This window comes from Dasypus novemcinctus, chromosome 2, assembly GCF_030445035.2.
Source record: "Dasypus novemcinctus isolate mDasNov1 chromosome 2, mDasNov1.1.hap2, whole genome shotgun sequence".
NCBI classification, from domain to species: domain Eukaryota; kingdom Metazoa; phylum Chordata; class Mammalia; order Cingulata; family Dasypodidae; genus Dasypus; species Dasypus novemcinctus.
Genome location: NC_080674.1, coordinates 121057204 through 121072894, shown reverse-complemented (window position 1 = coordinate 121072894; position 15691 = coordinate 121057204). Strand labels below are relative to the sequence as shown.

Genomic DNA, 15691 nt, shown 5'->3' with positions numbered 1-15691 from the left:
TAGCAACTAAACTAAATCAAACACAGAGCAAAAATCTTGTCTTCCCCATTCATAGAGGGTAGAGGAGATGGGTGTTTAGAAACACAATGGAAAGAGAAAAGGAAGGGAAGAGGCTGTGGCTCAATCAGTTGGGCTCCCGTCTACCATATGGGAGGCCCTGGGTTCATGACCGGGGGTCTCCTTGTGAAGGCAGGCTCGCCGGCACACTATTGAGCGCCACCCTGCCTGCAGACACCACGGAGAGCCCAATCAGCAAGGTGATGCAACAAAAAGAGGGAGACAAGCAAGAACGCAGAGGAGTACACAGTGATTGGACACAGAGAGCAGACAGTAAGCAAGTCGCAAGTGGGGAGGGGAAATAAAATAAGTAAATACAGACACAGAAGAACACACAGCGAATGGACAAAGAAAGCAGACAGCATGCAAAAAAAGCCACAGGGTTCGGGGGGCAGGTCAGGGGTGGTGGGGGGGTGGGGACGGGGGTTTGAAAAAAGAGAAAAGGAAAGAAAAACAGAAAAGGAAATTTAGTTGAGTTTTTATTAAAAAAAAAAAAAACTAAGAAAAAGAAAGATTGGAAATACAAATATTACCATGATTTTAAAAAATGGAAACTACCTCCAATAGGAGATTGATGAGTAAATCATCAGTCTTCAAACATTTTTTTGCTCACACACATGAAAAACTATGTATTCTCCTGCAGGTTTTAGGCTAGCATCTAAAATTTTTCATTGTAAGTTTAAGTAGTTGTAAAGGATGCAGTCTTGTCTCCTGCATACTGTAAAAATTGACATTTAATAATAAGTCACTTTTAAATAAATCCAATTAACTCTAAATGCCATAGCAATTATGTCTGCCACCAACCATTAAAAAAATACACGAACAAACTCTTCTTTACCTATTGGATATTTCACATGATTTATTTTTCTCTTCATATGTAAAATTCCATTCCATATCCCCATCCCTCTGGAGTATATCCTAATTTAAAAATTTTTACCTTGAATGTGTTTTATCAACCACCTTATTATATTTCTCTGCAATAAAAATGTACACAAATTTAATTTTTAAATTTCCTATGACTAAAAGACTTTAAGTACTGAAAATGTTTTCTTCTGAATTGAAAGTATCATTTCATTTATTAGTAATAAGTTGTCAAAACATTATCAAATATATTATACATTTTTATAATTAAGCATGATTTTTTACAATTAGCGCATACATTTGTTGTTAACTACTACTTCTTACTAAATGAGATAGAGTTCATCTTCAAAGTTTTCTCAGTTTTTCATTTTTATAAATTCTAGGAAAATATTTTCACCTGTCTAAGTAGAAGGGACTGTAAGGCGTTTTGTTATTATATTAATGCCACTCAATTCTTTGAACTCTTTCCAAATTATATGCCAAAACTCACTCACTGATCTTTAGGTCATCCTTTGTTCAAATCATCTTACTTGCAAAAAAAAAAAAATGTTATCCAGTCATTGTAATTATACACTTTCTCAATTCAGTCAATATTTTCAATTGATAAAGTATTGACAAAGGTTGCCTGAGGTTTTCACATCCTGGAGCTATGCACCATTTTAAGATTACAGGCCTATTGTGAAAGAGTTGGGAACTGTGAAGAGATATCTTGACCACATTCCTTCATTAGCTGAGGGGTTTTAGGAACGAATACAGAGACAAGTTGACAATTCAGAAACTGGTGACCTTAAAACTAAATGTCCATCTACCCCTTGACAAACTAAACATACCTCCTGGGAGATGTATCTCAGTTTGAAGATTACTGATGTAAATGTTTACATCCTCTTATTGCAGTTAAATGAGGGAGGCATGTCAGCTCAGGCTAGGCCTTTCTTGAGACACTATACACTGGTGTTTATACCCTGGATGTAGACTGGGTGTATAAAATTGGGATCTATACACTGCAGATAAAACAGCCAGTCCTTTGGTTGATTAATTTTTATAGACAGCTTCTCTTATCCTTTATGCTTTGCCTTTTGAAATTTTTCCTTTCTCTGATTGTAATTTCCACTTCAATTTCGAGGTACTAATGATGAGCTTATATACTGCCTACCTAATTAAAAGAATACTATGCCCCATTTAAGCATGACTATTAAGATTGTGAAAACACGGGAAATGTTGGTATGGCAAGGGAAAAATCAAACTACACAGTTGTATGAAAATTATTGCAATTGCTCAAAATTACGACTTTCTGGACAAACCCTGTATGTGAATATGCAAAAATAATGAAGTTGAATGTGATTTTATAAAATAAATTTAATGTTCCATGGCTTCTAAAATAATAATGATTGCCTTTTAAATTGAGGGCCAAATAGCTGTCTATTTTAATATTCTGTTTTCTGCCAGTGGTACCAAGGAATCGTTTGTGTGAATTTAAACTCTCTGAAATATCGTTCAGGAGATCGGAGACCCGGTTTTCAAAAGCTATATTCTTCCATCACAATTCATTATGGGGATCATCCCCAAACATATTTAAACTCTTCTTTAACCTAGTTTAATACATCCCATGTCTTAATGTTACGAGTTTCAGAAGTTAATTTCCTGACGCATTAAGTAGTAATTCCTTTCATTCATATTAACTTCTTAGCTTTCTTTCACTTCCTGATTTTTTTGTTAATTCAAAAGTTCAAGAACTCCACCTTATTTATCTTATATTGTACTTAGGTTTCACCATGTCCTTGTAGCTTTTAAATTTTTAGAGGCCATATTTTAAAAATCTGTCATACTCGGCAGCTTCCAAAACTAATCTCATTTTCTGAACTTCGTTTTTTGTGTGTGGTTTGTTTTTAGATCTAAATCCGAGCTCGGTATATTCCAGGGCCCATTTAAAGAAGGGGAGAAGAAGCTAGTCTAGGAGTATTTACGTGCATGAGAGTGTAATACTAGCTACTATCTCCCCTATAAGTGTGGAGTAGGTACCAAACACCCCCGGAAACCAGCTACCCTAACAGCGGGCCAGAAGAGTGGGTGAGCCTGAAAAAGACAGAAAAGAGAGAAAAAGAGAAAGCTGGAAAGTGCGCGAGATCTCGGCTGGATCTCCCGGTTGACCTCTGGCCCCCGCAGCGCGGCCCCGCCCCTTTAGGTCGACCTGACCCCACCCCCATGCCCTGCCTCCCTCCCCGCCCCGTCGCGTCGCACGCAGGCGCACCCTCGGCGGACCTCGCGGCCCCGCCCTCTTCCGCTCCGCCCTTCCCCGCCTGGGTCGCGCCTCCCCGCCCAGCCCCGCCCCTAGGCTGTTGCTCGCGGCGGCCGCCGCCCTCCCCAGGCCCAATGGCGCTGCTGGCGCGTTAGTGATGTGAAGCATCGCTCAGGCTTGTCCGGCCCCCGGCCGCAGCCCATTACACCATCCGTCGCCTCAGCCACTGCAACCGCTGCAGCCAGAGCCGACCGGCAGGGCGGGAGGCAGCTCGCCGTGGCGGGGCGGGGCGAACGGCGCGGCCGGATTCATTCTTGTGGGGCGCGGGGTATGGAGGAGTTGTGCGGCCGCAGGCAGAGCAAGGCGGCCCTGGTGGCGGCGGGGACGACGGTTTCCGTTTGAAGGGGCGGCCCGAGCTCGAGAGGCTTGTGACGGCGCGGAGACTAGCGCCCGGGCAGGTAGTGGCCGGTGCGACCTATTCGGGCGCAGCCCGCGGCCTGAGGTGCCGGCTGGGAGGCCCGGGCGGGTAGGACGGGCGACCCCGGGAGCGGAAGGCGGCCAGTGGGCTGGAGGCCATAGGTTTGTCGGCCGGTCCGGGGAGTCGTAGTCGAACTTGGGGAGGGAGTGCTCGGGTCTGGGGAGACTGGTTTGGGGGACCCAGAGATCCCTTGGTGGGGGTGGGGCAAAATGGGCGGGCGAAGTTTATGTCTAGAAGGCAGCCGGATTTCCTAAGATCCTTGAGTAGCTTTAAAAGAAGGAGAAGCTTTCTGGTTAGGGTTGGTGTCCGGCCTTTTTGTTCCTTCTCTAAACCCATCTTGGCCACAATGAGGCCTGCCAGCCTGGCTCCCTTGGCCCACTCTTGCAGATGAGAGAAAGCGAAACATTTCTTAGCCCGCGCCTCCTGCCTCTTTCGGTCGTACTCCCTGGGCGTGTGCAAAACAAAACCAGAACAAAGCTTGACTGGTTGGAGGAGAAGGCGAGAAAACCGGTTGCCTGTAGAATTTTCCTTAGACAGGGAAGGGGCTGCCTCCCACCAAAACAATTGTGTCTCTGTACCCTGCTGTATTCTTTTTCCCACGTTTCAGGTTGGGGTGGGGAGGGGGGCGCGGCACAGAGTAGTCCTTAAAGTATTGTTTTTTCCTTCTCACAGAAGTAGAGAATAAGAAAAACCTAAATAGTGTTTTTGCCTTTACCTTGGAAAATTCGAAACTGCTAATTTGCCGTTTTTTCCTCTTTCCTCTAGTTTGGTCATCTGGTTGTCTCAGATGTTAGAAGGCAGTAGGACAGAACATACTCTCCGTGGTTATATATCCGTTTTGAGGTGCAGCGGTTAAAGTTGAACTTTGGTTCCTGAAACTCTTGCCTGTGTCGATAGTTAAGCTGGAGCTTTGCTTTGAAAGATAAAGCACAGCCACTCAACTGGACATAAATGGATCTAAAGACAGCAGTATTTAACGCAGCTCGGGATGGCAAACTCCGGCTTCTCACCAAGTTATTGGCAAGCAAATCCAAAGAGGAGGTTTCCTCCTTGATCTCTGAAAAAACAAATGGGGCCACGCCACTCTTGATGGCTGCCAGGTATGGGCACCTTGATATGGTGGAATTCCTCCTAGAGCAGTGCAGTGCTTCCATAGAAGTCGGGGGCTCGGTGAATTTTGATGGCGAAACTATTGAGGGGGCTCCCCCTTTATGGGCCGCTTCTGCAGCAGGACATCTGAAGGTTGTCCAGTCTTTGTTAAATCATGGAGCATCTGTCAACAACACGACTTTAACCAATTCAACTCCTCTTCGGGCTGCTTGTTTCGATGGCCACCTGGAAATAGTGAAGTATCTTGTAGAACACAAAGCTGATTTGGAAGTCTCAAACCGACATGGGCATACGTGCTTGATGATTTCATGTTACAAAGGACATAAAGAGATTGCTCAGTATTTGCTTGAAAAGGGAGCAGATGTTAATAGAAAAAGTGTTAAAGGTGAGTTCAGCTTCTTTTTAAGTTTTTATCACTTACAAATACTGCTTATCATTTTTATTTATTATTATTAAAAGCAGTGATATTGAGTAAGCCAACTCAGACCTGTTTGGATTAGATAACTGTTCCAGTATAACCTTGTTGAGTGTTTATTATTTAATAATACATCGAACAAGTGTGATTAAAGACTTTTCACTATTTTAAGCAGCATTTTCTCTTTCTGTTATTGGAAGTAACTTTCAACTCCTGGGAAATGTGTTCCCCAAAGTTATAAAGCATGCTAGTGGCAGTTGATCTGAGTTCTTAGATTTGTATTCATTGAACTTGGAAATATATTTAGATACAATAAATTTTTCCTCCCTTTTTTTAGAACATGTTTGGAGTAGAAACTACTATTTTAGTGAGTCATTGTCTGGTTCTAGGTAGGCATTTTGTTATTCTGTTGAGGAAGACTAGGCCATACTGACCTCGAATCTTTTCTCTTTTTCCATATTTGTGTGGCCAATAGAAAATCCTTTTATATAGAACCTACTAAAAATAGCAAGAGAGAAAACAGATTTTTAAAAGTGACTTCCATACTAAGATAGCCAAACAAGTACTAGGTTAAACAGATGTGAATTTGTTGGCTAGCAAGAAATCTGGATAAATGTAAACACTTTTATCCAGAAGAGCTCAGGTTTGCAACTGTATAAAATTTTCATTGTTTATAGTAAACTTAGAACAGTAAATAATAGTTTAGAATTTTTTTAAACCCTTAAAATCAGCATTTTGGTAGTATAGTTTTGACATTTGAAAAACATGTTTTCCTTAAAAATGTCTATACAACAGCAAAATAACTGTCTAATTTTCAAAACCAGTAAAATTTAAAAGTAGTATACTTACATGGTAAAAAATTCGAACAATACAAGTTAGTGTAGAGTGTTGATCATGAAAAATAAATCATTTTACCCGATTTCTAGAGTTCCACCCCTTCTGCAACCACTATTTACAGATTTTAAAATAATATATCCTTATAGAGATAGTCTGTGCAAATGTAAGCAAGTGTGTCTATATATCCCCTCCACTTTCTCCCCGCCCACTTTGGTTGATACATATTATTCTGTGTCTGTGTTGGTTTTTTTTTTGTAAACTTGATTTATCTTGGATGTTATTCAACACACATAACTACCTCTTTCTGTTTAGTGGCTGCCCAGTATTTCATTGTATGAATGTACATTATTTATGTAGTCTGTGTTGATGGACATTTAGGTCACAGCCATTGTTTTCCTAATATATGCCAGAGTGAATATTCTTGAATAAAAGTGCATCTTTGCACACATATGTGAGAATAGTTGTAGAATAAATACCTAGAAGTGGGATTGCTGAGTCAGTGAGTTGCATTGAGTCTGATTGCCTTTCATAGAGGTTAAACCACCCAGTTATGGGGCATTATATAGTTACTGAATATAGTATGACCTTTTTTTCAGAAAAGGTTTATTATTATAAAGATGATACATGCCTATTGTGGTTTTTTGTAAATTTTTCCCAAAGGAAGTGTAAAAATCTCAAAATCCCAGCACTCTGTGATAATCCTTTCAAAGATATTTTCTAAATGTGCTTACAGATATATGTATGCAATTTTATTTTATATGCTGTTCTATAACTTGTTTTTTTAACTTATAAATGTAATCTTTAATATCATTAATTAGAGCTCCTTAATTTCAGTAACTGAATACTCTTCTAATGAAGTTTTACATTGTTTCTGATTTTTCAGTATGATAAAAGAACGTTTCTGTAAACATTCTTTCTTATAAATGCTTTCATTTATTCCTGATTATCTTTAGAGGTAGGTTGTTGGGTCAAAGGACAGCATGGTTTTGTTTTTGTTTTTTTTAAATAATTTTTTTAAAAGAATACTTGTTTTAAGAGAACAGAATTGCTGCTTTAACTGACCATGTTAATATTAGGAATGCTTTGAAATTGTAACTAGAAGAAATAAGAGAAAGGAAAGGGTTCATAGGTATGGCTGCTTGTTTAGACTTGTTGGATTTTTTGTTTCTTCGTTTTGGGTTTTTATCTATCAGCCTAATATATAAACAGTTAATATAAACTGTCATAGTTAGGCCAAATCGGGATATGGGTTTTTTGGAGAGATGAGTACTAGTACTATTAACCATATGATTTTCAAAGCTTCTTTATATAATGGAGATATATATACTATGTAGGAAAGAAGTATACTATGAATAGCTATATTTTTGTTAGCCTTTTTTCTCTAAAATCTGTGAGCAGTCTTATATTTTAGCCTTATATGCAAGGGTCTTTATGTGCCCTCTTTTGGTCATGTCTGCTTATTCTAAATCATTTTTCCTAGTATCAACATCTAATATTTAAATTAACACAAATACATATAATATTAGGAAAGTTTTGTTCCAAAAATTGTTTTCAGGTAGACTCAATTATATATACATATTCATACATAAAATATACTTATATCACTTTATGTTTAGGATTGTTACCTTTTTATAATGCTTTTTAATTTTAATTATTTTATGTATTTATTTTTTATTTTATTTTTCGAGTTACTGGGAGCCGGGGATTGAACCCAGAAACTTGCATGTGGGAAGCTGGCACCCAACCACTGAGCCATACCAGCTTCCCTGAGTTGATTCTTTCCTTTGTTGTTGTTGTTGTTGTTGTTTTCAGGAGGCACCAGGAATGGAACCTGGGACCTCCCGTGCAGGAGGTGGGTGCCCAACTGCTTGAGACACATCCGCTTCCTCCTTTTAATTTTGATAGTGATTCTTAATGAATGCTATGGGTAAATTGAAGTAAACCTGTACTCTCCTCCACACTGATTCCAAGGCTTCCATTCTTTGATGAGCATTCTCATTGACTCTTAGGTTTCTTAATGGGTTAATGGGTAATAAAAAAGCAGGAACCAATAGGAACTGAGGCAGGGAGGGACACTAGAGATGGATCTGATATAGCAGCAAGAAAGGATTTTTTTCCCCATGTTTTCAGCCTCATCCAAAAAGTGGAAAAGACTGGTCAGACTAGGGATAAAATGGAGTGATTTCTTAGAAAATTTTATGTCTGCTATTGGAAATGGTTTTAAGGAAGGAAATCATCAAATATTATTCTTGGTGTACTTAAATATAAAGTCCATGTGATTTTTCCATTCTTTTATTTTTTAAGAGGCAATTGGCATTTGAATATATTATTTAACCTCTTTCCATTACTTTTTAACAGGCTGTTGATGTTTTGAACATGTTTTAACTTAAGGTGTAATACATTCATTAATTGAGAGAGCATTTTTGAGCCTGTCAGTGTGCCACGCTATTAGACTTAGGATGTGCAAAGATGAGTAAGACAAGATATCCAGGCCTTGATTCCCTGCTCTTGTGGAGCTCATGGTTTGATTGGAGAGACAGGTTCATAAGCAGATGCTTAAACCACAAAATGGTGAGTGCAACAATAGGGCTTTCTTCTGTTAGGTATTTGAAAATACTTGATCTCAAACCACCTATTACTTAAGGGGACAGTGGGTTCCTTCTTTTCCCATAGCATTAAAAAAAAAAAGGGAGAAAACTTTGAGGTACTTAGTAATACATCCTGAATTTAACACTCAAACAATTGAATTTTGAGACAAGTGTTATTTCCTATTTAAAACTATAGACCACAAATCAGTAGTGATTAGATAAACCCTTCTCAGAACTATCATACTGATCTCAGTACTTCATGGTTATAGTCTTCTTTTGTTTTACATTAAATGACCTAGAAAGCTTTTTCAGCTTTCTTCTTTGTTTTGTTCTGTTTTGTTAGGGTTGTTTTTGGACTTAGAATAGGCCTTTGCAGATTTATAGTGAAGTTACTTAAGCCTTAAATTCTGTTTTTACACCTGCAGTCTTCTGGGACTGAGCGGCTGAAAGTGCTTGAATCAGAATTACAGACCTATGAAACAGTTCTCTGAGTTGGGATTGGGAGAATAGCCCTAGAGGACACTATCCCACTCCCCAGGGCCAATCATTTCAAATACCAAAGGTAATTGTGAGTAAACTGGTAAAAAGATGTTTATTATGTACTTTCTGTAGGCATTGTGGAGGCAATGAGAAGATAAAGAGTATCCCATTTGATGACTGCTAAAGAAACAATACAGACAGCCTATGCTATATGATTTTGGAGGAGGAACATACTGACTTGGAATGCTTTATGGAGAAAGTAACCCTGAACTGGGCCTTCTGAATCTGCAGAAGGGATTTAGTACAGTTTTCCAGGATTAGGAAATGGCATAGGGAAAGGCACGTAGTATGAAATACGCTTGGAGAGTCCAGAAATTGGAAAGTAAGCGTATTTGGACCAAAGGGCTCTTAGAACTTCATTATACAGGACATGAATTTCAGGTAAAGGAGTTTCATTTTATTCTTCAAGGAGTGGTGAACGAGTGAAAGGTTTTCAGCCGAAAAATAACTGCCATGTTTTAGAGAAACTCCTCTAACTGCATTCCACTACATTGTGAGCTGTTTGTGACTAGAGACCTGGTGTTTGAAACCTGTGCATTAGGGAACATTATCTGGTCCATTGTGGGCATTTTGTAAATGAGCTTGTTTAATGAATGTATTGGATTTAAGAGAGGAAAGATTATAAATTCCTTGATGACAAGATTACATATTGTAATCTTACAATATATAGTGCTTTCTATTGGGAAATAAATACCTGAGACTTAAATTTTCAAAGTGAAACAAAAAATGAGTTGTACAGGTAGAACTCAAAGAGTTCAGAAAAGGGATAAATTCATGTAGGCATGTGACAGATAGCTAACATTAAAAGAATTTGGGAGAAAATTAGTTGAGGCCATTTATCTTTTTATTATGGAAATTTTCTAACATGCAGAAAAGGACAAAAGAATAAGTTCAATTACTATATACCTATCACCTTGCTCCAGTGGTTATCTGCATTTTCCAAAGCTTTTATTATTAGTTTTTACATATTCCCCACACCCCTATCTTTTTCTATAGTAGTTTTTTTTTTTTAATTTTTTAATTTTTTAAAGATTTTTAAAAATTTATTTCTATCCGCCCCCCCCGCCCAGTTGTCTGTTCTCTGTGTCATTTGCTGCGTGTTCTTGTTTTTATCTGCTTCTGTTGTTGTCAGCGGCACGGGAATCTGTGTTTCTTTTTGTTGCATCATCTTGCTGCATCAGCTGTCTGTGTGTGCGGCGCCATTCCTGGGCAGACTGCACTTTCTTTCACGCTGGGCAGCTCTCCTTATGGGATGCACTCCTTGCGCATGGGGCTCCCCTACACGGTGGGGGGGGGGGGGCACTCCTGCGTGGCAGGGCACTCCTTGGGCTCATCAGCACTGCAGGTGGGCCAGCTCCACACGGGTCAAGGAGGCCGGGGGTTTGAACCCTGGACCTCCCATGTGGTAGACGGACGCCCTAACCACTGGGCCAAGTCCGCTTTCCTCTATAGTAGTTTAAAGCAGACCCCAGTCATTAAATTATTACTCTGCCATTTTATAGGAATTTTAGGTTATTCCAGCCAAGGAAATGTTAAAACAAACTTCCTTTTTCCCCTCACTATACTGTTAAAAAGAATCTCACATAAGAAAATTTTTCCTGTAAATTAAAAACTTAGTATTAAGATAATGGTTTAAAATCATAACTCTTGTCATGTAGAAAGCTTATTTCATTGTACTGTCTGGAGTGTTGTGGGAAGCTGAAGTTCTCATTCAAAGTCTCAGGACTTTGACAACTCCTTTCAGCTGTTCGTTACCTCAACATGCCTACTTACAAAGAAGAATAAAAGGAGGAAGGGAGAGACTTAAAATTTCATTCTACTCTATAGCATATGTATGTTTAATTTGATTTAATAGTAATGCTTAAATAATTTAGTTAAATTAATTAACATTGTAATCCCAAATAAACTCATTAATTTTAATTCCACATCATCAAATTGCTCCTGAAATGCCCCATGTTTGTTTAGTTTTGCCTCTTACATTCCCTGATACACTTTTCTGTATCCTCAGGGAGTCTTATTATCCTAGTTGGAGAAGCTAAACTGTAGATGTATGAATTAAGTTCAGCAGGGAAATGAGAATTTTCACTCACAGAATTGAACTGAGGTTGGTGAGGCTATGAGTGGATCCTGAATACTACTGGGCTTTCGGTTGTTAGTGGCATCCACGTGAACTTAAGGCAGAAGTAAAGTTTTACTTACTGACTTTTGGGTAAATGTAGTCCCTCACTGAATCCATCTTCATCAGATGTGTGTAGATTGTTTAATTACATTTGATTGTTTAAAATGAATTTCAGAAAGCCCTCGATATTCTAGAGATTTATACTCTTGAAGCTAGAGGTAGAAAAGTAGGGAGGGAAGTGGACTTGGCCCAGTGGGTAGGGCATCTGTCTACCACATGGGAGGTCCGCGGTTCAAACCCCGGGCCTCCTTGACCCGTGTGGAGCTGGACCATGCGCAGTGCTGATGCCACAAGGAGTGCCGTGTCATGCAGGGGTGTCCCCCGCATAGGGGAGCCCCACGCGCAAGGAGTGCGCCCAGTAAGGAGAGCCACCCAGCGCGAAAGAAATTTCAGCCTGCCCAGGAATGGCACTGCATACACAGAGAGCTGACGCAGCAAGATGATGTAACAAGAGACACAGATTCATTTCCGTGCCGCAGACAACAACAGAAGTGGACAAAGAAGAACACGCAGCAAATGGACAGAGAGAGCAGACAACTGGGATGGGGAGGAGAGAGAAATAAATAAAATAAATCTTTAAAAAAAAAAGAAAGAAAAGAAAAGTAGGGAGAAGCCCAGATAAAGAAGTTATGTGGATGTAAATCTGACTAGAACATCTCTCTTTCTCTTTCCTCACCCCCTGCTGTGAGAATGACTGCAATTGAATAGGGAGTCTGAACTAGAATGGCCAGGAAGGGGAATTGTAGTGAAGTCTGAAATATAATGTTGATGTTTTCAGTATTTAGATGAGCTTTTTATACATATCAGTAGTTTTAGTCTCATACCTCAACTGCTCTGGGCCTTGAAAATTATACTTAACATCAAGGCCCATTTCAAATGCATCCACCTTAAGTCATGAGAATGCTTCTTACCTCTGTGGTTGTAGGTATATTCTAGCATTTAATTTTGTCATGAGCTCAAGGAAGGATTATGTTGTTAAATTTCTGTTTGCTTCTAGCTCAGTGCCTTACACAAAGAATAAATGAAGGGCAGTCACATGATAGTCTATCAGTTTGCCTATTTTGGACATATTATTAAATGTAACATTAAAATATGTAGTCTTCTGGTATTTACTTCTTTGATTTAGCGTAATAGTTAAGGTAAATCCATGTTGTAGCATGTATCAGTATTCCTTTTATTGTCGGATAATATTCCATTGCATATATATACCACATTTTATTTATCCGTTCTCCAGTTGATGGATGTTTGGGTTGTTTCCACTTTTTGGCTATTATGAATTATGCTGCTATGAATATTTGTGTAAAAGTTTTTCTGTTGACCTATGTTTTCATTTCTCTTGAGTATATACCTGCGTCATTTGATAACTGTGTTTAACCTTTTGAGAAACTGCCAGACTTTTCAAAGTGGCTTTGCCATTTTACATTCCTATCAACACAGTATGAATGTCCCAATTTCTTCACACTTCACTAATGGTTTTGTTTTGCATTTCCTTAATGGCTAATGATATGGGGTTCTTTTCATTTACTTATTGTCCATTTGTGTATCTTCTTTTGAGAAATGTCTATTTGGAGCCTTTGCATTTTTAAAAATTGGGTTATTTCTCTTTTTATTACTAAATTGTTAGAGTTCCTTATATATTTTACTGGACACAAGTTCCTTATCAGATATGATTTGTAAATATTTTCTCTCATTCTGTGGGCTGGTTTTTTATTGTTTTGGTGGTATTATTTGCATTAATTTGGATTTTGTTTTACAAACATTTTTTAAAACATCAACTGTGGATCATTTATGTAATATTTAATTAAACAAAAGAATTAAGAACAGATTGCAGGGTTTGCTTCACTACTTAGGAACTTTTCTAGGGATCAAACTGAATAATCTTTACTACTTTAGCATATAATGTTATATTAGTGTAAATAAGAATGGTGAAATTTCATTTTTGTGTGTTATGAAGCGGGCCTGTGACCTAGCCTTCCTTTTTTTTAATATATATATATGATTTTTAATATATTGAAGTCTATCACTCATACATATACAATAAGTATATTGTAATAGTTGTGAACTTTCAAAACAAACATATGTAACATCATATAGGACTCTCATAATTCAACTACCACCAATATCTTGCATTGTTGTTAAACATTTTAAACTAATGATTAAAGAACATTGTCAAAATATCACTACTAACCAAAGTATTTTACCCCAACCCACCCTATTATTATTAACTTTATATCATTTATATAAGAACATACATAAACAATAAGTGTATAGTAAAAGTTGTGAACTTACAAAGCAAACATGCATACCATCATACAAGGGTCCCATACATCAACCCTCTACCAACACATTGTATTGTCATGAGACATTTGTTATAAATTATGAAAGAATATTGTCAAAATCTTACTATTAATTATAGTCCTTATCTTAAATTTTGTGTATTTTCCCCCCAACCCATCCTATTGTTATTTTTTAAATGTATTTTTTATGACAGAAGTTGCAAACTTATAAAACAATCATGCACATGTGCAGAATTCCCAAACAACACCCCTCTATCAACACACCACACTGTGTTGGAACATTTGTTACAGATAAGATAATACCATTGTATTGTTACCATGTCCATAGTGTATATTTGGCTCACATTTTCCATATGGCCTCATTATTAACATATGACATCTTTGTCATAGATGCAAGAATATTATTTCTGCTAATCACACTCCATAGGTCACACCAGTTTTATTTTGCCTATGCTTTTCCTCATTCCCACCACCCTGCGGTAGTGATGTACACCTGCTCTAGCTCACAAAGGACAGTCTTGCATCTGTACCATCAACCACAATTCTCATCCACCTCTTGGTTTACTATGCTTTTCAGTTCCTAGATTATTCTCTAGCATTCTTTCAGTTGGCATTTACATACCTAGACTACCATTTTCAGCCACATCCCCATTTAGAAAATAGCTGTTACTCACTATTTGTTATCATCCACTCGATACACTTTCACACCTTTACAGTAAAGCTAATTAAAATTTCTACATACATTAAATATCAGTAGTCTATCTCAGTCCTCCTCTAATCTCCTTTAAGAATCCATCACCTACCACCAGGTCTTGAAGCTATTTTCTTACAATTTCTTTTAGAAGCTTTATGGTTCTTTTATTTTTAGGTTTTTGATCCATTTTGAGTTAATTTTTGCATAAGGTGTGAGATAGAGGTCCTCTTTCCTTCTTTCGGCTATGGATATCCAAGTGCTTTACATTGTTGGTTAACTTTATTTCTCTTTGAGATTTATCTCTCGTATTTTATTTGCACCACTCTTTTGACACTTTGTTACTTTTATTGATATCATCTTCATTTCTAGACTCTCTCCTGTACCTCTCTCTCCTGTCTTTTCTTTTCAGGCTCTAGCACACCCTTTAGTATTTACTGTAAATCTGGTCTCTTGGTTAGAAAATCTCTCAGTTTTTCTATATCTGTGAATATTCTAATCTCACCCTCACTTTTTTTTTTTAAGATTTATTTATTTATTTTGGTCCCGTCCTCTCCAACCCTGGTTGTCTGTCTATTTGCTGCGTCTTTTTTCTTTTGTCCGCTTCTGTTGTTGTCAGCGGCATGGAAATCTGTGTCTGTTTTTGTTGCGTCATCTTGTTGTGTCAGCTCTCCGTGTGGGTGGTGCCATTCTTAGGCAGGCTGCACTTTCTTTCGCGCTGGGCAGCTCTCCTTATGGGGTGCACTCCTTGCGCGTGGGGCTCCCTACGCGGGGGACATCCCTGCGTGGCAGGGCACTCCTTGCGCACATCAGCACTGCGCATGGGCCAGCTCCACACGATCACCTCATTTTTGAAAGACAGTCTTGCTGGATATAAGATTCTTGGCTGGAAGTTTTTCTCTCATAGTATCTTAAATATATCATACCACTGTCTTCTTTCCTCCATGATTTCTAGTGAGAAATCAGCATTTAATCTTATTGGGTATCCCTTATATGTTATGCATTTCTTATCTCTTGCTGTTTTCAGAATTCTGTCTTTGTCTTTGGCATTTGATATTCTGATTGGTATGTATCTCAGAGTTGGTCTGTTCGGATTTTTCTGGATGAGAGTACTTTATGCTTCTAGGACATGGCTATCTACGTCCTTCAATAGGGTTGAGAAATTTTCTACCATTATTTCTTCAAATATTCCTTCTGCCCCTTTTCTTTTCTCTTCTCCTTCTGGGACACCCATGACACATATGTTTGCATGCCTTTGGCTGTCATTTAGTTCCCTGAGACCATGTTCAATATTTTCCATTCTTTTTTTTTTAAAGATTTATTTTTTATTTATTTCTCTTCTCCCCTCCCCCCCCCACCCAGTTGTCTGCTCTCTGTGTCCATTCACTGTGTGTTCTTCTGT

General features: G+C 38.4%; 1 protein-coding gene across 4 annotated transcripts in view; it reads left to right on the top strand.

The window, feature by feature from the left end:
* Positions 1 to 3203: 3203 nt before the first annotated feature.
* The window catches only part of FEM1C (fem-1 homolog C), a 31801-nt gene continuing 19313 nt past the window's right edge, over positions 3204 to 15691 (top strand). The window contains exons 1-2 of one of the 4 annotated variants that reach the window (XM_004467252.3): positions 3204 to 3612; positions 4398 to 5127. In XM_004467252.3, the coding sequence (XP_004467309.1) occupies positions 4584 to 5127 (544 nt within the window). In that variant the 5' untranslated portion in view covers positions 3204 to 3612; positions 4398 to 4583. Of the gene's footprint in view, positions 3734 to 4397; positions 5128 to 15691 lie in introns of all 4 variants that reach the window. The other 3 variants (XM_058277248.1, XM_071209512.1, XM_004467253.5) reach the window with 3 other exon arrangements.